Source organism: Corvus cornix, chromosome 10 (genome assembly GCF_000738735.6).
Source record: "Corvus cornix cornix isolate S_Up_H32 chromosome 10, ASM73873v5, whole genome shotgun sequence".
Taxonomy (NCBI): Eukaryota; Metazoa; Chordata; class Aves; order Passeriformes; family Corvidae; genus Corvus; species Corvus cornix.
Window position 1 is genome coordinate 3,222,545 of NC_046340.1, and position 24,979 is coordinate 3,247,523.

The following is a 24,979-nucleotide window of genomic DNA, read 5'->3' on the forward strand; positions in this document are numbered from 1 at the left end:
AATACAAAAAATATGTTTTATTCTTAGATCCTGTAAGGATCTGGCAGTATTGGCCTTGGTGTGACATCTGGGGTACAAGTAGATCAACGGATTGTGAAATTTGGTCTGAGTTGATTACAAAAATAATCTCTGACTTATCCTCCTTGTTTCAAAGGCACACTGATCGTGAAGAGTCATCAATATTTCCCCTGATCTCTGCTGGCTTCACAAGGGTATGTGCTATACTCGGCGGGCTTGCTCTGACATTTCCAAATTGTCATGCAAGAAACTCTCCAGAATTTTGGCTGTCAGTCACCATTTGTGTCAGTGATGCCACCTGTAGATCTTTTTGGTGCTGCTCATTCTTCTGTGTTCCAATTCTGAACATCGACATGACACTCTTGGGACCATAAGAAGTGGGTCTGAGGCTTTTCTACTTCATACATTTATTTCAGGTTAAATACGTGATCCTTTCCTTGCAAAGTTGACATTGACAGAATTGATTAGTGGCTGTGGCAGAGCCAGAGAGCAGCTTGCAATGAACAACAGAATGTGCTGTGGGAACTTTCTTCTATCAAATGCCAATTCCCATCTGTAAACAGGCTTCAGATGCTGTCAAGTGCCATTAGCTATTGTTTGGAGACACCTGAAAAGTATTGCATTGAATCTGTTCCTTGGCAACTATTCCAGCTAAGCAGAAAAGGTGTTTATTAGAGTGTTAGTTAAGTGGGTTCCTTATTGCCTTCAGCTGACAATGGAACAAGAATGGGCCTGATTTAGAGTGCAGTTCAGAATATTTGGTTGTGCTCACCAGATTTTTGCTGTCCCATCACATTCCATTTGCACCCATCTGTTTATTTCTAGTAAGGTCCCAATCCAGGAAATGCTACAGCCTGAAGATAATGGCATTTATATGAACAGTCATTCCAGTGGGTACATGAGTAATTCAGCACAGGCTCTGAATTATTTATGGATCAGAGCCTTGGAGATGGGGCTAATGGCAAAGCATAGAAAATTTTGTTTAGCAGCTTTGATTGTGGTGACTTACCTGTGATAATCAATCCTCCCTCCCAACCTATCCATGTCCGTGGCAGTTCAGTGTGAACAAAGATTTAGGATTCAGGCTCATACCTGGTAAATATGAAATGGTTTTTAAAAAGTGAAAGATATTGAGAGCATTGCTCTAAAAGCCCCAAAGTCAATAAAGATATATTTGACAGGAGATTTTGTTTTCATCTATATAGACAGTTTGGGGTATTAGCAATTGGAAACTCATCATAATTTCAAATTTTAATTACTTGAGACCCGACAATTTTTTCACTGTTATTTTAAAAAAGTAGCATGAAAGCTAAAATTAGATTCTTAAAAAATACATTGATCCTGCTGCCAATCACAGAGAATAAACAGGTTGGTTGAACGTCATTGCCATGAGGATCTGTCACCTTTTCAAAATGCAGTAACCTGAAAAGCTAGTACCAAAAAATAATCTTCTCCCATTGCTCATGTCCCAGCATGTTCATTTTTGACATATCTACTCCTTTTCTGGTTCTTTAGCAAGCAAAAGGAAACAGAGCTTCAAATCCTTGCAGACAGGAATGTTTATTAATGAAATATTTCTAACCTTTTATTTGCAGAGATATATAGAAAATTCTAGTAGAATGGCCTGTTACAATGAGTTGATTCAGCTGGAATTTGGACAGGTGCAGGCACAATTCAAACTAAGGTAATTTTACCAAAAATCTTATCAACAAAAAAGTTCCAATTCAGCCACATCCTTAATAGAGTATTTATTTTAATTTGCAGTAGTTAATTATAGAATGTCAGTTCCCTGAAGAAAAGACCTTAATTGCTAAACTACAGCATTATTCAGTATGGAGTTGTAATGCTTTATTATCATATATAAGAAGAATTAAATGGATAAAAATTTTTGGATGCCTTTTTCTTTTTTCTCCAGGGCATGTAATTCATTATTTACAGCATTAGAGAAAAGTCAAGAAGCCATTGAGATCACAAGTGAAGACCATGTAATACAGGTTTGTTCCAGTCATAAGTACAGAAAATTGCTCTGTATTTTATTTCTCTATGATTACACTTACTCTTTCTTACAGCACAAGAATCTAATCTAACTTAATGGTTCTAAAAGATTGAAGTGGGTTTAGCTGTAGAGTAGAATTTTCTCAGAATTTAAAGTGTCTTGCATAAATCAAATAAATTTTAAGGGAGATTGTTGTTTCTGAATGAATAAGGATTTACTCTCTTGTTTTTATTTTTTGTTTTGATTATCTCTATTATTCATTCTTCCTCTATATCAAGAATGAATGCAGCCACTGGCTTATATGCATTCTTTTCCAAAAATATTTTATGTTAATTTGATGCTCCTTAAAATCTAATGGATGTTCTATTTAAATAATTTTACTTTTTCTTTTCTAAAATCTGGTACTGTTGGATGTATTTTTGGGCCAACTGTTTTTGAATGTAATCCTCTTTTAGAAATTTTTTTAAAACAGGGAAAAGAAATTGTGCTTAGGTTTGCAGTTCTGAAAACCATGATCTTTTCAAAGGAGTTAGTTCCATCCCTAGCTATGAAGCAGTGAGGAGTGATTTTATTATCAATAAAGAGCTTCCATCTAAGCCTCTGGGAATTATAACATGCATACAAATTGTACCTTCTTGACCCAAATCTTGACAGTGGCAACTTCATTGAAGGATGTGCCTGCTCCATCCCTTTTACAAAAACAACAGAACACATCCTGAAGTTGTTTTAAATATGCTTTTTTCAGACCAAATTTTGTCCCTCTGCTGACAGCCCCAGAGTATGAGAGAACTGACACAAAAACTGCAGTGAGATGCAACATTCCCTCTAGGGAGAAACTGCTTTATTAAATTCCACTTCTGCTCTGCTTGGCTGGGCTTTGCCTGGACAGGGGAATAGTGATGGTTGGCCCTTAAGCATGATAAGATGATGGATTTGACAAGAGATATGGCTAATATTCCTATGGTATCCCACCATCCAGTTTGTGATTTGTAGGAACACTGAGGTAGGTTTGAGGTTTATTGGTCTGGGAACTGACAGAGCCCATTTTTCAGGAATTTATATTGTCTGTCTAAACTCTGTGGATATGTGATACTCAGCTGCTTGCATAATTTCCCTCTCTTTGCTGACATGCACACACTCTGCTCAACTATTCTAGCATGGAAATTTCCTGGTTTGCTTCACAAAGAAAAAAATGTGAACATCTCTCTCAGGAATAGAGCATGCAGACATTTATTTCGGGCTGGGAAAGAGATCTCCTGGTTAAACAAACAAAAAAGGGGATTCTGTTGTGCTTTAAGTATAATGTTGAATCGGTATTTGTTTGTTTTTATTTCAGTACGTCAATCCTGCTTTTGAAACGATGATGGGCTATCAGATAGGTGAACTAATAGAAAAGGAATTAACAGAAGTGCCTATAAATGAAAAAAAAGCTGATTTCCTAGATACTATTAATTCCTGCATAAAGATAGGAAAGGTGAGTAATGGCGTTGTATCACTTTTATTTGCTACCTGGAAAGGTTGTTGTGGTCCAGCAGTGACACACATTGTGACTTGCAGCTTCACAGACACGTAGCATTTGCAACTTACTTAAAACAAGAACAGGAAGTAAAAAAACGTTCGTTTTTTTCAGGGCTTCTTTCTCTCTTCTTGCTTGGTAGAGGTACTTGTTTTGCAAAAATAAGTGACTTTCTGCATTTCTTTATAATTTATGCTGTTTGTAGCAAATGGTGTGGGAGTACCGAAGAAAAATGAGATGGATGCACATGTTATCTGGTGCCATGTAAATGAGAAAAGTACCATATTGAAGTATTTCACCAAGAAATGTGGAAGCTGATTTGCAAGTTCAGACTGTAAAAATACCAAGGAGACATTTGCAATATCACTTGAAAGTGATAGGCAGTGTCAGCTGCCAGCTGCCAATCTGTTTAATTCCCTAATGGCATGGGAGCTGTCTAATGGATTTCCATTAGAAATGCTCATTGCACAGAGATGAGCTGGTTTCTGATGTCACTGAATGTGACACAGTGCCCTGTAGGAAGAGATCGTGGAGGTTGCACAGAGAGCTTTGGGAATGGGTGTGTTTGGTGATGTGCCAAGGCCCAGGCTGGGGGTCAGGAGAGCTGGTTGGGTCGTTGGGACTCTGCGTGGGAAGCAGCACGACATGGCACAGAGCAGGGAGATGCCAAAGTGAATCATGGCACACAGGGATGCACAAGCACAGATGCAAAGCTGTGGTGAGTCATGCTCTGTAGGTCAGGGTGCTGACACAGCGACAAAAGCTGGGTGCAGATTCCACGTGCATTTCGAGGAGAATGTGTCGCTCATTTCCACGTGTGTTGGCCTGTTGGAAGAGATCCCAGCCACAGACAATAGTTTGGATTATGGTGCTTCACACCTCTGTTGCCTGACTGAAGTTATTTTGGTAAATGTGTGCAATACAGAACTCATGTTAGGAGGGAGTGTTTATTAAGTTCTAATTCAAATACATTAGATAGGTCAGGCCTTAAATCCACACCATCAAAATATGAAGTGATAAATTTTCAAATGGGCTGATAAAAATTTCATTAGTAACAGAAATATATTTCACTCTGTGAACGATAGAAATTTAAACCTAATTCAACTCCTTCCTTGTACTAATTTTACTCCCAACTGTGTGAGTTGAACAGTGAGGGCTAATGAAATACTACCTACTTAAACCTCTCTGTCTGGGACAGCTTCAGCTGTTTGCAGGTGTTTTGTGTTTCCCCTTGGAACATTTCATATATGTAATCTATGCAACCTTACATTTATATATTAATATAAAAATGAATTGCCAATTAAATTATTACAGGAAGCATTTGCAAGTAGATGTTAACTGCGAGGAACAACCTTTGAAATACTTGAAGTTTTGAGATCATTTGGGTCAAGATGCTACAGCATTTTCAGAGGTGCCTGAGATACCTGGATCGTTCTGACATGGTCTGTGTGTAGTTTTCAGGCTTGTGATTTCTTTATATCCTAAATTTAAAAGACTACACTACAATAGGCCATATATTGGCTACTGTAGGTTACAGCATATCAACAAAAGGAAACTGCTGTTGTGATACTCTCCTGTCCTGTTTGACTGCTCTGTTTTGAACAAACCTGGTACCATACTAACATAGTAATAAAAATAATAGAAAGCAAGTTTTTCTGATCTTTGGAAAAATCTGAGCTGCATGAAATTTATCTCATGCCTTTAAATGGAATTCAGGAAGATGGAGCCTTGCAGCATTTCACCTCTAGTGCTGTGAGCAAGTTCAGTATATTCAAACAGAACTTCATAGGTGTTATACTCAAAAATTGATAATTGCATGATACATAGGAATTCTTGGGTCAGGATGTTGTTTCTCTTAGTAAAAACCTTATCTCTGGAAGTTAATTTTTTGTTCCTACAGCTGCCTGTAATTTGCCAGAAGCCAATGTTATTGAAACATCCATCTATCCATACTTGAGGAGTTAAAAAAATGTTGTGCTTTTCTTCATTCTTCTGTTTCATGATTCAGATTGCATCCATTAAGATGAAATGTGCAATTCTGACTAGAATTCTTGCTGCGTCTGATCTCTGCAGTTTGACACGAAGCTCTTAGTTTGGTTTTTTTCTGAAGTGAGATGAATAGCTACTGATAAAGCAGACAAGACATGCAGTTCCTCCTGCTGCTTGGGAACTGTTTGCAAGTTTTTCACACAAGGTCTTTCCAGAGAGGGTGGGAGAGCAATCACACTCTGTGATGAAGGTCTATGGCAGCACCTTCCTAACTCAGCCTTCGGTTCTGGGAGATCGTGTTCGTGAGGTCCCGTGTTTATTTTGGTTTGCTCTGCTTTCTACAAGCAGTTTGCTGAACTTTGCTGTCTAGTGCAAGAAGCCCCAGTCTAAAAGGAAGGCTGAACTGGGGGGCTCCTTACTGTGCCTGTGTGAGTGCTCAGTGGATAGATGTGTGCCTTGGCCTTCTTCATGGAGTTTGAAACCTCAGCATTGATTCACTGTGAGGGGCGGCACTCTGGGGTTTGCTGTGCATGGTGTTTACTCTTGTTTGATCCCAGCACTGCCCACAGCAGGGACTGGTCATGGTGCTTGTGTGGCTCCAGTGGAGACATAACCATGGGCTTGACTGACAGCACGTCTTGGGAATAGCTCTTTTCTGTTGGATTGCTGACAGAGGCTCTGGGAGAGAGCATATGGTGTTCTTAAAATACATTTAAGTAACATCCCTGGGAGAACTTTACCTACCAGCAGGAGTTTGGCTTGGACCTCCTGTTTCTCAGAATTGTGCTGACCTTTTCCCTCACACATTTCCTGCCACAGTTTAACAGGTTTTAGAAATTCACAAGTTGAAAAATCGATCTGTTGACTAAGAAGAGCACATTAGTGAATAACCTGCCTTGAAAAGGATGCGATTTCAATGAGGGAATTATCCAATCTGTAGCTTATGACTTCACCCCTTTGTGCACATCCTGGGTTTATTACCTGAGTTAGAGATCAATTACTCATCTCTACCTCATCCTGGTTGTCAGGAAACTATTGATATGCATAGTTTTAATTATGAGAGCATTGAATTTTGCGGTGCTTGCTTTATCTTTATTTGTATTCCTCAAGCAGCTCACAGAAGACATTATGCTCACTACACAGTTTGTTACGCACAATTCTCTTCTGACAGATCCTCAGAAAAGCCTTTCTTATTTTTTTCTGTACAGCCTGTCACCATGCAGTTCTCTGTGGGCTGGAGTCTTTATTTGCTGGCTCCATCTACATAAATGTAAAACTATTCTCTCTGTACCTGTGCTCTGGCCTGCTTGACTGTGAAATCTGTCAGTCCCACATAAATAAATATGTATTGTGTGCTTTGTAAAGGCACACAATATTTAAGATCTGATCTAAAGTTTGTTGAACTCAATGGAAATACAGCAATTGGCACAAGCAGTTTGTGTTAAGTGAACGTGCAAGATGGATTCAATTATTCATTAATCACATGGTATTTAGTAAAGGCCCAGCTCAAAATATGCATCTGTTAAAAGAGACCACCAACAGCTCTTCTAGGGATGGAAACACATAGGCAATCCCAAAACCAGAGTGCTTTTAGAGGGGAGGCAGAATCCAGGAGCTATTCTGCTGGGCTCTCTTCTGCTTTAAAAAAAAAAAACCAGATTAAATCTCTGCTGCTTTTTCATAGTGAACTGACAGTATGGAAAGTAAATGTGCTGGGATATCAAAGCACTTTTAGTCACAGATATATTCAATGTTCGCCAGTGATAAGACATCCCAAGCATGCAGGAGAGAGTGCATCCAGCAGGGAAGGTGATCAGGGCAGTGTAACAGCTTTGCAGTGACCTTCCTGTCCTGGATCCCAGGGGGAACCCACACCTGCAGCCCCGGGGGGACTCTGCTCCAGGCAGAGGCTGGTCTGAGCTCCTGCTTTTACGGGGCTCCTTGCTAGGTCTCCCCAAAATGAGCTGCAACACCATTGAGGTAGGATGGGGAAGAGAATGTGTGGTTCTGATTCCCACAGCTCCTGAGGTCCAGCTGTTGCCATCAGAGTATTCCCAGGCTGCCCCTCTGGAAGTTCTCTGTGCATTGGCAGCAACACAATGACCAGTAGGTTACTTACAGGGGAGAAATGTGAGGGTTTGAGCACAGTTTAGCCAGTCCTGCCTGGTTCTGTATTGTGAGACAGCTTTCAGTGAAAGAAGGTATGAAGCTACAGCTTCTCTTTGTGTTTTAGCTGAACTTCCTTCCACTTGAATTATTTTTTCAGGAATGGCAAGGAATGTACTATGCGAAAAAGAAAAATGGAGATAGCATACAACAAAATGTGAAGATACTACCTGTCATTGGACAGGGAGGGTAAGTATGAAAGCTAAAGCCATGATTTGTGTCTGAATGAAGGCTCAGTTTAGAGTTCAGTTGCTTTCAGCAGATATTGGATTATCCTGCTACTGAGTATAATGGAAGTTTATGCAAGGAAGGGTGCCTCAGACCTCTGCACTTAATTCCTTGGGGCAAAATCAACTTTACATGCTGCCAGCAGGGAAAGTGAAATACTCCTAATTCTCCCCCCAAAGGAGCCAAAGATGCAGATGTGCTCACTTGTGACTCTGACTTTCTAATTCTACCCTGAAGTGCAAGTGCACCCTCCTGTCTTCCTGTGCATTGCGTTGGTACCACCAGGACCCGTGTCCTGTTTCACTGGGCACCTGTACCATGTCCTTCCATGCTCACTTTTCCATGCTCCTTTCGTGGCTGTTGCCAAAGGTTGCTACGTGATGAGGTCACTGTGTGCTTTGATCACAGGCAAAAATTCAAGCATGTCTAGGTTTTTGTGCAACTTCCACTTAGTCCCCAAATCGAGCCTCTGGAGCACCCAAGTGTCAGCACTGAATTAGAGCTGAGGTTTGGATGGGAATTAACAACACTGTTTTTTGCCTACAGAAAGATTAGACACTATGTGTCAATTAGTAGACTGTGCAATGACAACAATAAGGTAAGTGAAAATAGTGCAATGCTCACTTTAGTTTGAGCCCTAAGTATTCCAAAATAATGGCAAAGTTCTGAATAACTGGATTTCTCATGCTGAATTTCAGGTGGAGAAGACATGTGAATGTATTCAGGCTGAATCTCAGACAGGTACGACACATCTCTTCTGTCCCAATAAGTGGAGAACATGCCTGGGGAGAGAATAAAGGCCACTCACTGTCAGTGATTTGACTAAAAACACAGTTTCACAGAACAGTCCTGTTTGCCTAGTGATAAGCTGGGAATCCAACCCAAAAGGCAGGAAAGTAAATACAAGCCCCCTGTCTACTTGCCTCACTTATTTTAGAGGTGACATAAAGCAACCCACCTTTGAAATCACAGTCACAGGGCCCCAAGTTGGTATGGTGGTATTGCTGGAGTCAGTGCCACAGTTCAGCTGTAGGTGCTGGATCCCTGTGGCAGAATTAGAAATGAGAAGGATGCTGTCATGTCATCGTGTTGCTGTGGCTGCTCTGTAGCACCTGTGTCTGCACTGTGGGGAATTTGCATGTGGGTGGAAATGAGGATGGCCAACACTGCCATTCACCCTCAATGAGGACATCCTTGGCATCCATGCTGTAGGTACTTGTTAGGTGTAGTCTTAGCACAGGCTGAATCTTGGAGTCCGTAAGGAACCTGGGACACCCTGCCTGGTTTGTTGGCATGTGCTCTGCTTTGGCCTACCCAGTTCTTGGTGGCAGTGGTTACTTGAGTGAACTCAGGTGTGCTGCACAAGCTGTGTTCACAACTGCAATTGTGTCACAGTGGCAAGAGAGGAGCTTTTCCCTCCACACTGTTTCCTTCTGCACAGACATTTAGGCATGTTCTGCCTGAGAACTTGGCTGGGTTCAGGACAGTGTAATAGGGCAAGAGCTTTAAAAGGCACTTTCATCAGCTCTCATCTACTGAAGCATTGAGGTCAGTGTCACTCAGCTGCTGCCAGGCTTTTCTGAGCTTCAGTTCCCTTAACACACATCTTAGGCAAAATTTTGTGTCATTATGCAATATCCTTTTCTTCACAGATACTCAGACTTGCAGACACAAAGACATGAGGAAGGGATCCCTGGATGTCAGATCCACAACATCACGAGGGAGTGATGGTATGTGAAACAACTCACTGTGTTGGGTCTGGCTGAGTTGGAGTTGTCATGCAAACCCAATACTCAAATTACTACATTTCTTACCTCTTCTCTTGATAAATATATTATGATTTTTTTCTCAGTTTTGTTTTCTTACTGTATTTTTCTCTGTTAGATCACCCCGAACTTGATAGATGAGTCACATACTCAAAACTGTTGCTGATACTTACATGCTTTTGTTAAACCATACCTCATCACAGCCTAGGCAGCATACACTAGTGAAGCATGTCTGTGGCAGTGAGAATACAGCCATGCTCCAGTATAGCAAAAATAGCACTGATTCTTCCTCTTAAGAACAGCTCAGCACAATGAGTAACAGAGATTTGTCTGCATTTTATAGGTAGCACAATATCCAGAAAAGTCTCATCTTGACCTTTCCTCTGCAGAACCAAAATTGCTAACCAATATAAAACATTTGTTTTTAAATTTCCAGTGAATAATAGGCCAGAACCTCTGCTGTTTTTATTTGGGATAGGTACCCACTTCAAAAGAGCTTCAGTGATTTACCTCAGCTTGGAAGCTGACTCATTATGACTTGTCATATTGCATCAGGCAGCAAGAGTAAATACATCCTGTAATAATCTAAATTCAGTGGTTACCTACCTGTGCCTGCCAGTTTATACACACACATCTGTGTAGTCTTTTAACTGAGTTTGTAACTGAATATTTTAATTAGTTTAAATAAAAAAGCAAAGCCCTGATTTTGCCAGGCTGTCACAGCCACTTACCTTGAATCAGGAACATCAGTGGTTCAGCCACCATCTCTTTGCATTTGCGTGTCCCCAGCATCACAAGCATGTGTATGCATTCTGCAATAGATTGCCTCTGAAAGGCACAGCAGGGTAAGCAGTGCAGAAAAGGCCTCAGGAGTTCCTGGCTGCATCCTCCTGTCGGGCCTTGTACAAATCCTGCTCTGTTTTGCACACAGGCAGCTCCCAGCGGCGCCGCTCCTCCATGGCCAGGGTCCATTCCATGACTATCGAGGCACCCATCACCAAGGTATGGTCACAGCACAAGGCTCCAGGGCAGCACCCAGGCAGCACCAGCCTCTGCTGCAACCCCTTCCCCTGTTCCACCTGCCCACTGCTGTAGCTCCAAAAAGCCAGATAACTCTGAGCAAAGATCTCCCAGACCTGCTCGGTAGAGTGCCATCCATGGGGTCAGCCATCCTGTGATCCTTTTTAAGAAGGAGGGACTGGAGTTCCTCCTTCTTACTTATGGATTGTCAACTGCTTTCTGAAACCATTCAAGGATTTGTCAAAAATCAGCTCTTTAATAAATCGAGAGAGGCAAGTGAGAGAAAGTTACATTAAATCCATTCAGAGACATTTTGAGGCTGTGCCTTGGAGGGGAAACTCATTAATAAGATTGCTGTCTTTAGAGCCATGATCTTATTCCCAGAGTCGGTAGCAAACATCAGTGTTTCAGTAATATCCCTTTCATTTTGATTTTCCTCCATGCAGATTAAAGTTTTGGATCTTGTTATTTTCCTGAGTTTCCCATAGTAATTAATGAGTGTGTGTGTTTTTTTAAAATCACTTCTAAGTTCACAATATGTCTAATGCTACATTAGGTAATAAACATCATCAATGCTGCACAAGAGAGCAGTCCCATGCCAGTTGCAGAAGCTTTAGACCGGGCTTTGGAGATTTTAAGAACCACTGAACTGTACTCTCCACAACTGGGGACAAAAGATGAGGATCCACATACAAGTGACCTTGTTGGAGGGTTAATGACAGTAAGTACTTACTGCCACAAACAGCTCTTGATTAATGTTCTCTGCCTGATTTTCCCAGTTACTTGATCTTTATCATCTGCCACGTGCTCTGCCTCTACAATGCCAGATTTTCAGGAAAAACTGCACACCTCTTTTTGTAGACTTTCCCCCCCTCTACTTGAATAATGTAGCTCTGAAAATGGGAAGAAAATTGACCAGCCCCATTAAAACATTAGTTTAGCTAGAAATGGAAAGTAAAAACAGTTCTTTTTTTTTTTTCAATATGATTCATTTGAGTAAGGTATAGATGGGAGAGGAGGAAAGAAAGAGAACCAGATACTTGCATTTATTAAGACTAGAATGACATGTTTTGGGGGGGCTTTTCAGTCTACCAAAAGAATGTGTTTTCAAAAGAATGCAAAATACATATTTCTGTTGCTGTTTCTTGGATTATATTTGTACCTGTATCATGGTACCTAAAGCTGAACAAAGGGCACGTAGCGAAGCAAGAACTGAACCCAAACCTTCAGAGCCCAGAGTCTGACCCTCCTGATGGTAACAAGATGAGTTTAGATGAATGTTACCTGTGCCTTAAGGATATGTGTTCTCATTAGTCTGTAGGTTGCATGTGAAAGGCTATGTCAGGAAAAAAATTTACAGTGGGTTAGATGCAAAAAGGCTCACAAGATGTGAGCTTTTCAGAGATGTCTCTGGGCTATTATAATTTCATGTTGGAGCTATCGTGATGCCTTTGTAGTGTCTATCAGAATCTTCAAATAGTTTATGTGTATTTTTGCCTTTTGAAATACCACAGCAAATATTTAATGGGGAGAAACATATGGGAGACTCCAAGAATTCCAGGAGAAGACCTGGATGGTTCATACTGGATTGTATTTACTAACTGAGTAGACAAAATTTATTGTTACCTTAACTAGAAAAATAGAGGAAGGATATTGATACATACAATCATTAGTCTCAAAGTGAGAGTCTTTTCTCCTGCTGAATACATAAGAGTCCATAAACTCAACTGTTTTCTCCTTTTTGTGGATTGTTGATTCTCACATGCATTTCTATTCCGATTGTATTTGGTCCCCAAACATGAAGATAACAATGTTGCAAAATATAAAATCCTTACTTAAAATAAACCAAAGGCTCTTTCATGGAGCAGTAAGAAAAGCTGAGAAAATTCATTTCAGAGCATATGGCATGGTGTGAGTTTTAAAGTTATCAGAGAGAAACATTTTACCCTCAAATGGTCTGCAGAAAACAGAATCGTATTGTTCCATTTGTGTTCAGAAGTTATGTCTGAGAAGGGGACAAGTAATACATTATTGGATTTGAACTCTCAAGCAGGAAGGGCATTTGGAGTTCAAAGATAGATTTACCAGATACAATTACACCTGCTATTTCAACTCTTAAAGAACTGATCTTTGATTCTAAATGATAGGCGGCATCTGGTGTCCTAAATATTTCTATTGAGCAGCCACTGTTGTACTCCCTTTCCTTTTAAATCACAAAACTCCAGACTCATTTACTTACAAATGTGAAAATAAAAATTTGATGTAACAGTTCTTTTAAGAGCAGATATTCCATGTTCAGCTACAGGATCCACATTTACTTCTGCTATACTTGGTGTGAATAACATTTTTAGTAAAGTGCATTCAGAAATTTTTTTTTTAAGCACTGTTTTTTTACATCATGGGCTAAACATGAGCTAACAGCTGTAACCTCAAAAGAGCAAGCAGGATTTGGGCCACAGCATTTAGAATTATAAAACGAAAAGTAAATATTAAATAATAATTCTGTTAGTTTTAATCCATCATCTCAGTGTTCACATCTAGGCATCATGCCAGAATTAAGCCTAGGAGGCACTGAACTGAAGAATAAACAACCGTACGTTCTGTGTGATGGAAAGGAAGCCTCAGAGTAATTTCTTCCCCTGCAGCCATGAGATTCTTCTGCTGCTGAGGTGTCTGGATCTGCTAATACCAGGGCAGGAGAGCAGGGGAATATCTCCATCCACTTCCTCCCACCACCCACCTTTGCTTGTTGGTGGGAAGTGCGTGGACGCACCGTGTCTGCTTTGTGGCACTCAAAGACCCACAACTTGTGTGCATGTTGTCCAGACAAAGAGAGATGTGAGGCTGCAATTCCAGACCTCCGTCTGCACCTGAGAAACTTGAGTTTTTACCTGAGTCCATATTGTATCCCCTAGCCTGCAGTTTCTCATCTCTTAGGAGCTGTATGTAAAACAGGCCAATCTCAACAGTACAGACAAATAAGGGAGAGGCAGCTCTGATGACTGTGACAGGTTGCAGTCAGGCTTCTCTGAAGTTGTTGTGCTGCTATTTGGAGTCATCATCTCCTAGACCTTTTGTGCAATGCCCTGCATTTAACTTGCAACTTCTATTTAACAGGATGGTTTACGAAGATTATCAGGGAATGAATACATATTGTCAGCAAAACGTAAGTTTTAATTTGGCAGCTACTGAGATACTAGAACATGTGCAAAAATTTAAGAAACAGGGGAAATGTGATTAGATGTTCTTTTTTATGTGCATTTTTTGTGTTGGGGGTTTTTTATCTGTAAGCATTTTTCTGCAGCATTACTGAGCTTTATAGAAACAAGAGTTGCTGGGTGTTACTACAGAAGAGAAAGCATGGTCAATCAGTAAAATTGTATCTCACTATTAAATATGCTGCTTAATATACTGTTAATTAATACATCTAGTAATAACTGTATTCCTCAAAAGAGACTCATCAGGTCGCTGGCAGTCTGAGCTCTCCGATCTCCCTCAATGACATCCCCCCTCGGATAACACAGGCAATGGAAAATGAGGAACAGTGGGATTTTGATATCTTTGAACTTGAGGCTGCCACCCATAAAAGGTCAGTAAACACAAGAGCTCATAAACTGAAGTTGCTGAAAAGCGACTTAAATGTCATTCTGTAACCAGATCCTTAAGTTCTCTACCTGTGCTTTTAAAATGGAATTAATTTTATTTCCAGTGTCTGATGCTTGAAATTTTCTCATTGTCATTTCTAGTTGTGTGTGCATCTTAAATATCTTCTGTTACATCATACATTATTTCCTGCAAATTCCCAGTGGATGTAAGTGAAGATTATATATCTTTGGTATGATATAATGACAATACAGCATATTTTTTAAAGCCTTCCTTTACTCAAAAATAGAAAAGTTGTACAAATCAAATTATTTTCTTGTGGGGATTCAAATTCTTATTATGGCAAACCGCACACAGAGTCAACATGCTGGTCTTGATTTGATCAGTTGATACAGATCAGGTTTTATTTTCTTCCCATTTGATTGGGTAGCTTTTATTCCTGAACAGTTCCAATACAGCTTTTGTGCAGAATTCCCATTGCCTTTCTCTGGGATTAGAGGAAGGGCTTTATTCTAAAATCTTGGCAGGCTACATTATATGTATAAGCTTAACTGAAGAATATTTACTGGTAAAAAGCAGGGCATACCAATTTCCATCCCAGAAGTTTTCCAAAGCAGATCAGCAGTTTTGATAGACTGTGCTTCATTAGCAGCAAAGGCTCCCCCAAGACTGTAAATTGATCTTTCTGTTTAAGTCCTTGGTTTTGTTTTCTGATTCTTACCAAAAGTTCCCCTTTTGGGTCTAGTTTCATGTATCATGCTTTGTCTTAGGTAAAAGCTTTTGCGAGACACTAATTTGGAGGCCAGATCCTGCAATGAATTGACTATCTTAAACCCTTTGTCAAAATCCCAGATCTGTAAGAGCTTTGAAAGGTGTTCAAAACCAAAGCCTAAGAAAGATGTCAGGCACTTAGTTAACATATATACACTTCATTTTTATACCATGGTTTTATGAGCCAAAAAGGTGCAAAACCCCCCAGGGTTTTATTCTTCTTTAAAATTATTTTATTTTAAATGAAGGTATTTACATCCACTTGCTGGTTTTCATTCTTTGCTGCATTTTGATTTCTAATGAAGTGATACAGATAGGTAATTAAAAAGAAAAATGTAAAAATACAGTCAATCTGTGTGGTTTACAACATTTAATGGGTACATTGCAGTAACTTAATTAATTATCCCAGCCAACATGCATGAGATCACCAGGTAAGTTGCTCTGTTCTTACTGATCTGGAGGGACCACAGAGGGACAAAGGAAGTACTTTGTTGCATGTACTCTTATTAAAAGTAGTATAATTATGATTGCTTCCTACTGTGTTTAAATAATGGCAGTTCACTTGTTCAGAGAATTAAAGTGATTTTCAATGACTCACAAGTATGAATATATTATTAGTATTGCCTTAAGTCCAAGCAGACATGTTGGATCCCTGGGTTCTGAGAATTTCAGCCTTTCAGTGCTGACAAGACAAGCAGTGATCCTCAGAAGCACACTGTATTCGATCCGAAACCCTGGGAAAGGCTCCCTAAATTGTGTGATAACACTGAGGTTGTTGCTGTATAATTAAAAGTTATATCACTGGGTGGAATATGTAGAGGTGTAGAAAAATTAGGTTTAGGGGATACAGGCAACAATATGGAGGATTTTGGGTGTGGATCTTCTTTTTCCTTTCTCCTTTTTCCTTCTTCTTCTCAGATCTACGGGTTCTGACTATTGGGCTGAAAATCCCTCACTGCAGGTCATGAACAGCTAGTTACTGGATTATAAATAAAACCAAGTTACTTGGTTGGATAATTTAGACCTTAAAAAGCCTTGGAAGTTAGAACTCACGGCCATTTTCCACCTTGCTAACTTGGAGGCACACTCTGTGCAGCTGTGTTATAGATAAAATATAATAAACAACGAAGTCCGAAGGAATTCCTGGTCTCCTACATTTTAATTCAAACTCTGAGTAAAAGAACTCACGAAATAGAAGCCAAGAAGAAAAGAAAAAAGAGTAAATTAATCCCACAGGGATGCTAATAGAGACATATGGTAATAAAGCCAGGATAATGAATTAATTAGTGCATTACAGTTCCCTGACAGAGAAAAGCTGGAGACACCTTTGTCTGACATGGGGGGGATTAGGGAGAGTTGACTTTATGTATGTTGGAGTTCTGGTATATGACACAGTAATGCTGTAACGAGTCCTTGTACATCATTTTACATGTCATTAGCTAAAAATGCTGCATGGATTCATATTGTTTATGCTATGTCATGTTCTTTCAGCTGCATTTGTTTTAAAACTTTCTGTTTATTTTTCTCCACAGGCCTTTGGTTTATCTGGGTCTCAAAATATTTGCTCGCTTTGGAATCTGTGAATTCCTAAACTGCTCAGAATCCACTCTGAGGTCATGGTTACAAGTTATTGAGGCTAACTACCATTCCTCCAATTCCTACCATAATTCTACTCATTCAGCAGATGTGCTGCACGCTACTGCTTACTTCTTGTCTAAAGAAAGAGTGAAGGTGAGTCCACACTCTGTATAAGCAACAGTGTAGGTGGGAAGTATGGATGCAATCAAAGAAGGATCTCTCAGAAACAGATTCAAAAGCCAAATGTCTGTCTAGTGCCAACCAGTTTGGTAACTCTGAGGCCAAAGAACTGGGCTGCTTTACATGAATTCTGGGATCTCTCTTTCAGTATATGTAGAAGGATGGGTACTAGTATTACAGAATTGAACAATTCTTGATGGGAGAATAAGAAAGCCTTCTTTTCAAGGGAAACTACTTCATATAGTTAAACCTTCTCAGATAGGTGAGCTAATGACACAATTACTTTTGTGCTGGTACATGCCAGATACAGGTTTAATGGGATAAATCACCATCTCCTATGTCTCGTGATGGTCATTTTGCAAAGGACTCCCAGGACAGTATAGGCCATAAAGCAGGGTATATCACCCACTGGACAAGATGCCCTGAGGCTTGTAGAGAGTGCATTGGAGGAGAGTATTGAAGAAAATTACTTGTCAGTACCGTAACACCCACCGGGGTATTAGAGCCACTGACAACCAGAATAAATCAGAGCAACTTTTGCTCTGACATGCCCAGACTGGAGAAGGGGAGTAAAGCAGTGCTTGGTGTGTGTGCATTAGAGTGGTAGGACATACTTCTGAGTCACATTCTCGGGGAGAAATTCTGAACTGGCCTGCCTATGGATAGTGCCAGTGATGGGCACCTGGCTGAGAAATTGGTGACTGTAAACACGCTTCTGACAGCTCATTAAACTGTAGTAATTCCCTTAACTCGGAGCTGCAGCTCATTAGTGTGCTCTCCAGAGGCTGATTTACAAATACTATGTGCCAAGTGGGGATAGAACATCACTGGATTTTTTTCAGCCCCTGATTTGCCAGAGGGTTTAGCTGGTCTTCCCAAGAATATCTATGAAAAACAGACAAGATCTGGATCCATTTCAACACCACAGAAGCATGACTGCCTCCTCTTTTTCCAGAATGTTATTTCTGTTACTCTGTAGGCATAGGAAGAGAAAAATAGTTGCAGCAGCAGAAGGAGCAGAATCAAAGTTCAAAATTCTCTCTTTATCTCTTCAAAGTTAGAGCCCAGCTGCTTTTGGGTTGCCCAGAGTTCAACTTAATCTAAACACAGCCCAATTCTGCCACTGAAATTCATGCTGAGAATACTTTTTTTTTTTTTTTTGTCATTTGAACTCAGTTCTAACTTGCCTAGGAAAATTTTCTGGCTCCCAAATTGAAGCCATATTCTCAGAATCATTTCCACTTCTGTGCCATGGGAGTTAAGATAGCAAAGTTAGAATCCTTGACTTGTTGGGTGTAAAAGTGCTGTAAATCCCTGTGAAATAAGTGTCAGGTAGACTGCTGTGGTCCTGCACGTTGGGTATTCTCAAGTTTCTGGCCATTTCCCACTTGCACAGGTCTTTCTCGGCCAGACTGAACACTGGTCAGTGCACCCCTCTGAGGAGAGCCTGTTCTCAAATCTCTCTCTCCTAACTTCATACCACAAAAGTAGAATCCCATGAGCAGCAGCTGAAAGAAAGGAGGAAGAAGCTAACATGCAGCAGAGAGTATTTCAGACAGTGCTTGCTGTGAACTAGAGCAGAAATAATTATTTGCCTTCTCTTGTTCTGCACAAGACTCTCTTGACAGTCCTCAGTGAGTAATATCCTCGCTCCTGGAAAGCCAAGTCATTGTATCATTTCAGGAGGTGTAAAGTAGGGTAGGGTTTGTCTTTTCATCTAGCAAGTGTAACTCTTCTGAATGGTAGTAGAGGCCCGTAGAGAATTTGGACCTCAAATTAAAGCTAATTGGAATGAAAATTATCTGCCCTGCTCCCAGATTCAAAGGGGAATATTTCTGCTCTTGTGTCTCTTTCATTTTATTAAAATTTTTAATATAATTGTTTTGTATCTGTGGTCCTTCACAAATGCCAGTATAAACACAGCACAAAGGCTAGTTTCCCAATGTATGCAAAATATTTCTGAGATGCTTAGTTCTTTTTCTCCTTTATGCTATTAATAAAGTATTAAAACTTAAGTGCAAAACCTTAAGAGTCAAAAGAGTTTTGTATTTCATGACAGGATAGATAAAAATAGACATAAAGCAATGCCCATTGCAAGTAGACATAAAGCATGGAGTGCAGCATGCTACCAGAATCAGAATATGACACAGAAAGCATAGAACACATCGTGTAGTTTATCCATGGATGCAAAACACCAAATATTCTTCATAGGAATATGCTTTAGCTGTAACCCCAGGACACTGTTACTGAAAAACTGGATGTATGGATAACATTCCTTTCAAATTGTAAACCTAGGCAGCACGTAAGTGGAACGTGATGAGGACACATTAAATTGCCAAAGGAAATTAAGGGGTCTGGTGGTAATAGAATAATTTTTAGCAGTATTGGTCGTTTTTCCAAGCCGAGTACCTTAACTCCAAGTGAAGGTGGTTTCAGTGTTGCTAGAAAACACAAACTAATTTATTACTTTACATTTGTTTAATTTGATGTACTGTGACAAAGGTGTGGTTAAGGCAAAATTTAAGAGGTACAAAATGGCCAAAAAAGTCACGCAATGTTCAATGAAGCTTATAATGAATTTTCCATTGCTCTGTGTAGAACATATGACCTTTACTGATCTCCAGAGTTTTGGCTTTTATTCCTCAGCAACTTGGCTCAATCTTATGGACAGAATAGGGTTTCTAATGAGTCTGCCAGGAAAACTAAGCACCCTTCTATTTTCAGCAAACTCTGGATCCGATTGATGAGGTTGCCGCGCTCATTGCTGCCACAGTCCATGACGTGGATCACCCAGGAAGAACAAACTCCTTCCTGTGCAATGCTGGCAGCGAGCTCGCAATTCTCTACAACGACACGGCGGTGCTGGAGAGCCATCATGCTGCCCTGGCTTTCCAGCTCACCACCCGGGATGGCAAATGCAACATATTCAAAAACATGGAGAGGTAAGCTTAACCCCCAGGCTCCTTGTGTGCCCACTAACACTTCTCACGTCCCTCTGTGTAACATAAGATAAACAAGCATCCTAGAGGAGGGCAGTGCCTTGGGGATAACTGTCCATGGCCCGTGTGAAATTTGCTTCTGAAAGACAAGTGTGCTTCAGCCTCCTCTGCAAAGTCTTCCGAGTAATTCCCCAGTGTCAGTTTCTCCTGTGGATAAAAAGGCAGACCCTAAGAAACTTAGTGTAAATCTTAATGTGAGCAAGTCTAGCAGAGTTACTTTGTGTCATCGAACGTAGGGAACAAAGAAAGAAAGAGCCACAGAGCATCAGTCAAAAATTAACTACCTTGTTGAGGTGGTCAGGATAATGAAGGACCTGTTGCTCTTGCAGCCTCAGAGAAGCATTTAGGGCAAGGATGTGACCATTGCCTTGGTCCTCACAAGATACAGCAGAAAAATATTGCTTGAACATTGAAAATACTGAAAATTTGACTGGAGAGTGAGCCACTGCTGAGTGTCTGTGCTAAAAGCCTTGGGAACCTGTGGGTGTGGCATGTCCTGGCAGCCTCCTAAGCAGCTGGTGCCTCTGCTTCTGCCCAGCTCTGGCACTGTTTCTCCTAGAGAACCAGTCATGGCTGGAGCATATATGTCTCTACACACCAAAGGTACTCCATCTAACACAGATGCAGCTGCCCAAGCCTTTATTACTGCTCTTTCTTCCCCAGCACCTCTCTCCAACAGGAATGGTCTGTAGCATTTTTGTTAGACTTGTTTTAGCAACCAGCCCTTTGTGAACCAGCCAGCATTCTTAATTGTTTCCTTCTTTGAACAGGAATGAGTATCGAACCCTTCGCCAAGTCATTATTGACATGGTCTTAGCAACAGAAATGACAAAGCACTTTGAGCATGTCAACAAGTTTGTCAACAGCATTAATAAACCCTTGGCAGCGCTAGAAGAAAATGGGGTAAGCAACACTGCAAGTCCTCCTTAAAATGCCTAGGCAGGGACTGGGAACCCTTGGCAGTAGGAGATTCCCACATGGTGTTCTGAGAAAGTTCATCAGAAACGTGGAGAAAGAGAGACTGGAGATTCATCTTTCACCTCTGGGTTTGAATGCCCTTCTGCTTAATGTGGCTGTTGCTCATTTTGAGGGTGAGTGGGACTCACTTGGACCCCATTAATATCACAGTGCTGTGATGTCCTACTTGGAACCAGAGCCTTGGGCTGTACGTTTTCATGTAAAAATGCCATTCTGATTAACCCCATCACTCCCATGGACAGACTGGCAAGACCAGGCGTTGTTGCTGGCCGTTTCTGCAAAGGAGGCAAGGTTTGCTTCAAAACAGAGGGTGAATTACTCCCTCCCTCCCAAGGGGACATGCTGGGGGTGCAGCATAAGGGCAGGTCTGTGGGCTGGCATGTGGTGCATTCTCTGGGAATAAGGACCCTCAGCCTCCAGTGCTGCCTGGCAGCATTCATGGGGTTTCTGTCTGCTTTCTTTTTTAATCTTTAAAATAGATGATGGTGACATTATGTATCATATAGACATAATCAATAGCCATCTGGAACCCCATGGACACAAAGAAATCGCCTGTTAAGAACTCTCTCTGGAAAACCACACCAGTTTCAATAACAGCTTCAACCAGCAGTTTTGTTGCCAGTAAGAGCATAATGTATAATAGTAAGAGCATAAGTGTATAATTTTGTTGGAATTATTTTTGCAAAGAGAGGACTTGCAGAAATGGTTATGATAAAGTTTGCATCGGTGGCAACGTCAGTAGGAGCCGTGATGGTTTTCTGTATTTTCTTACCATGTTTTTTTAGAAAGCCACATTTATGACTGTTGTGTGTAATGGGGGAAGGCAGTCTTCTGATTATCTGAGAGTGGAAGAGAAACAGGTCTTGTTCCTTCACCCATGAGAAGCAGACTGGAGCTTAGTTGGAGAATTGTACCTTTGTCCACAGGAGTATATGCTAGAATTAGCTTTGTTCTTGGCACCCGGCGATGCTAATGGGAACTCTGTGAATGTGAAGCCGAAGTCCCAGCAGGACACTGGTTGTACTGAATAAATTAGAAGAAAGGATGTTAAGTTCCCAGCTGGACAGCCTCTCTGGATGAGCATAGTAGCATCAGTGCAGGAGGAGAACAAGGGAGCTGCTCCTGCTGGATGTAGTGCACTGCACTGGCCCTGTGGAGTGTGTAACTCTCTAGGGCTCCTGGTCCTGCTGAAAGGCTCTGCACTGGCCTGGCTTGGTGTGCAGAGCCCCTTCTCCCAGCCCCAAGGATTGGGATGCAGCAGTTGTTTGAGCAGCAGCATGCATCCAAAGAGCCAAATTCTTGCCTATTACAGGGAGCTGAACAGCTGGTGCTGCTGAAGAACAGGGCTTGGACCTGTACAGTCAGAGAGTAAAAACACATACAGGGACATAGAAAAACGCAACAAGAGTTTAGTTCTACCCTTAAGCCCCAGAGACTGCAGGGAAATAATCTGCCCCATAAGGCATTTGTGATTCACAGCAAATTGTGCCCAAGGATGGGAAGAAAGACAAAGAATATATAATTTCTATTGAAAACAAGAAGCAAAATGTTTCCCTTCTTTCAGCTGGGAGTTTCAGTTCGGCAAGCTCCTATTAAAAAGCCTGTAATGTGTGAGTGGGTAAAGCAAATTATTTACTGTGCTGAGCAGAACAACACTGTCAGCCCCTCTTTCAAGTCTGTTGTCCCTCTGGCTGCAGCAGCAGTGTGTGTTTTCTGGCCTGGTTTCCAGTCGTGGCGGTGACTCAGTGTAGTGTTTGCAGGCTGAGCTGCCAACCGCCTGTTCCAAATGGGACAGTTCCACTTCTTTTTCTTATTTATTATTTTTATATAAATTTGTTCAAAGAGCCATGCTGAGAAGTTGCTCTGTTTGTTTCCTTTCTGCTTTTGTTTCATAAACTGAAAAAAATCCTTTCCAGCTCCAGCATCCTTTATCCTCCCATTTCCCTTCATGATGTCACCTAAGCTATGACAGGAAGCCAACATCTGACATGCAGAGACACCCCTGCACTCTGAGCAGGATGCTGGGATTAAGCACAGTTTGCACATTTTATTCCCAAGGCATCTGCATCCAGCAAGTAGAACTGTGCCTTTGGTTTGAACAGATCACAGAGGTGAACATCCTTTCTTGATTCTTGGTGGTTTACCTACCAGGGTGTTCCCCACTATCCATAACTGAACAATCTCTAATTTTCCATACCTAATTTCCATGCTTGTGTTTCTGGAGCTTTCAGCACTTTGTGTTGGCTTTCTCATATATAATTTTTCCATGCATTTGGAGGTGTGTACATCTCACTTTGTTTCTTCTGTTTTCCCTTCCACGTACCTAAAAATGAGGGAAAATAATTGGTTTGGGCGTCTCATTTTGGTGAGGACTGTGGAGCTGGTATTTCTGAGCCACTTCTATACTACCAAATATTTTTTTTATTACTGTCGGTTTCTTCCTTTAGGAAGAACTTTCTTCCCCACAAGAATTTTCTTCTGAAAAATGTCATGGTTATTCTGACCTAATAAAAGGTCAGAATGTTTCTGCTGCTTTGTATCTCCCTCTTTGTACAAAACATTGCAGGAACTGGTAGCACATTATTATTATTATTATCATTATTGTTAGTTACTTCTTCCCTGCTCTGACTGTAGAGCAAGACCTTGTTAGGTGACAGAGAAGTCTTATATGTTCCTTGCTTCCAAGAGTTTCTATTCTGAGTAGACAGCATTGTAAATTCCTGTACCTATCCACCCTTAAAGAGTCCAGAAACAAGGGAAGGGAATGAGGAGCATGCCTGGGAGGCAATGTGGGATCTGACTCTGCATAGTAGCATAGTGCTCTCAGAATACACTGATGGGGTTTGTGTGCCAAGGGTGACTCTGCGTTTCGGGTCAGTTCCTCTTTTTAAACCAACTGTTCCACTCCTAATGTGCAAGTCCATTAGTCCTTGGATTTCAGCAGAGAGTTACATTTTTCTGCCTACACGGTCCTCATCACTCTGTGTGTAGTGATGAATTGATCCTCTCCACACTTTTGAGAAGGCAGATAAGGCATAGAGGGATTAGATGACTTGCCCAAAGATGCCCAAGAGATCTGTCACAAAGACAGTGACTGAATCCAGAAACTGGAGTTCAGTGCTAGCTCAGAGCTGTGGCTAACTTTCATAATCCACCTATAAATTCAGTTAGACATCAAATCTGGTAGCCAGTAGCAGGACTGATCCCTGTAGGATTTGCTGAAAGCATTCCCAAGGCACAAAAGCTTTTGAGTTAGTGCGTGGAGACCTTGCTAATGGATTGTTTTTAATTCTTAAATGTTACAGAATAATGGTGATGGAGAGTCAATCAAAACTGTTCTCAGGTCTCCTGAAAACCGTATCCTTATCAAGCGCATGCTGATAAAGTGTGCTGACATTTCCAATCCATGCAGACCCAGAGAACAGTGTATAGAGTGGGCCGGCCGTATCTCTGAGGAGTACTTTGCACAGGTAAGGCAGCTAAAACAGGCTGCTGAAACTGCAGGTGAGCATCTCTTTAAAAGGGAGGAGAAGGGTGCCAGTGTCACAGAATATCTCAGGCTGCGTTACGTAACGTGAACAATAACAACCTTTTTATTTTAAATGATGGGTATTGCTCATGCTGACACAAGACCAGATGCCTTCAGAGAGATGAAAGTTGACAACTTCTATTGTGCCGTTTCTGAAAAATTTAAGCTTTCCAGTTGTTGAGTTTGGAACTGGGTTTTTTGAGCTTTGCCTGCAAATGCACTCCCATCACATGAGACAGAGCAAGGATGTCTTCTGTACCCACGTGCTGGCTTTGCCTCAGGAATAGGATCATCAGGTTCTAGTGTTTGGATGGGAACAGCACTCGCCCCAAGGAATGCTGTAAGCCCTTAGCACGCTGTGCTGAGAAAAGGTTTTAGGGAGATGTGGAAAAGGAGAGGGCAGTGATCATTACAGATGATAGACCAAACACTGCAGTTGGAACTTGGCACCCCAAGCGAAGGGCAAGGGAATAAAAAAGGTATTTTGCCATCTCTGAGTGGGACAGATCATGGCTTTCATCAAAGATTGAAAATGGTTGAGCAGCTCTTAGGTCCAAGGCAGTCGTAACTTGGTAATAAGTGAAGCTACTTAGGGTCAGCTGGTGTGCACATACAGAAGGTAAATGTATCTCTTTGTGGGAC

The 24,979-nt window shown here is 41.1% G+C and overlaps 1 protein-coding gene across 5 annotated transcripts in view; it reads left to right on the top strand.

The window, feature by feature from the left end:
• The window catches only part of PDE8A (phosphodiesterase 8A), a 153,362-nt gene that overhangs the window by 114,233 nt on the left and 14,150 nt on the right, over positions 1–24,979 (top strand). For all 5 annotated transcript variants that reach the window (XM_039557607.1, XM_039557608.1, XM_039557609.1 and 2 more), the window contains exons 5-20: positions 155–212; positions 1,614–1,702; positions 1,934–2,012; positions 3,351–3,488; positions 7,786–7,874; positions 8,460–8,511; positions 8,612–8,654; positions 9,566–9,643; positions 10,611–10,681; positions 11,256–11,420; positions 13,817–13,865; positions 14,153–14,288; positions 16,606–16,804; positions 19,556–19,773; positions 20,601–20,733; positions 24,114–24,278. In XM_039557607.1, coding sequence (XP_039413541.1) covers positions 155–212; positions 1,614–1,702; positions 1,934–2,012; positions 3,351–3,488; positions 7,786–7,874; positions 8,460–8,511; positions 8,612–8,654; positions 9,566–9,643; positions 10,611–10,681; positions 11,256–11,420; positions 13,817–13,865; positions 14,153–14,288; positions 16,606–16,804; positions 19,556–19,773; positions 20,601–20,733; positions 24,114–24,278 — 1,762 coding nt within the window. The remainder of the gene's footprint in view (positions 1–154; positions 213–1,613; positions 1,703–1,933; positions 2,013–3,350; positions 3,489–7,785; positions 7,875–8,459; positions 8,512–8,611; positions 8,655–9,565; positions 9,644–10,610; positions 10,682–11,255; positions 11,421–13,816; positions 13,866–14,152; positions 14,289–16,605; positions 16,805–19,555; positions 19,774–20,600; positions 20,734–24,113; positions 24,279–24,979) is intronic.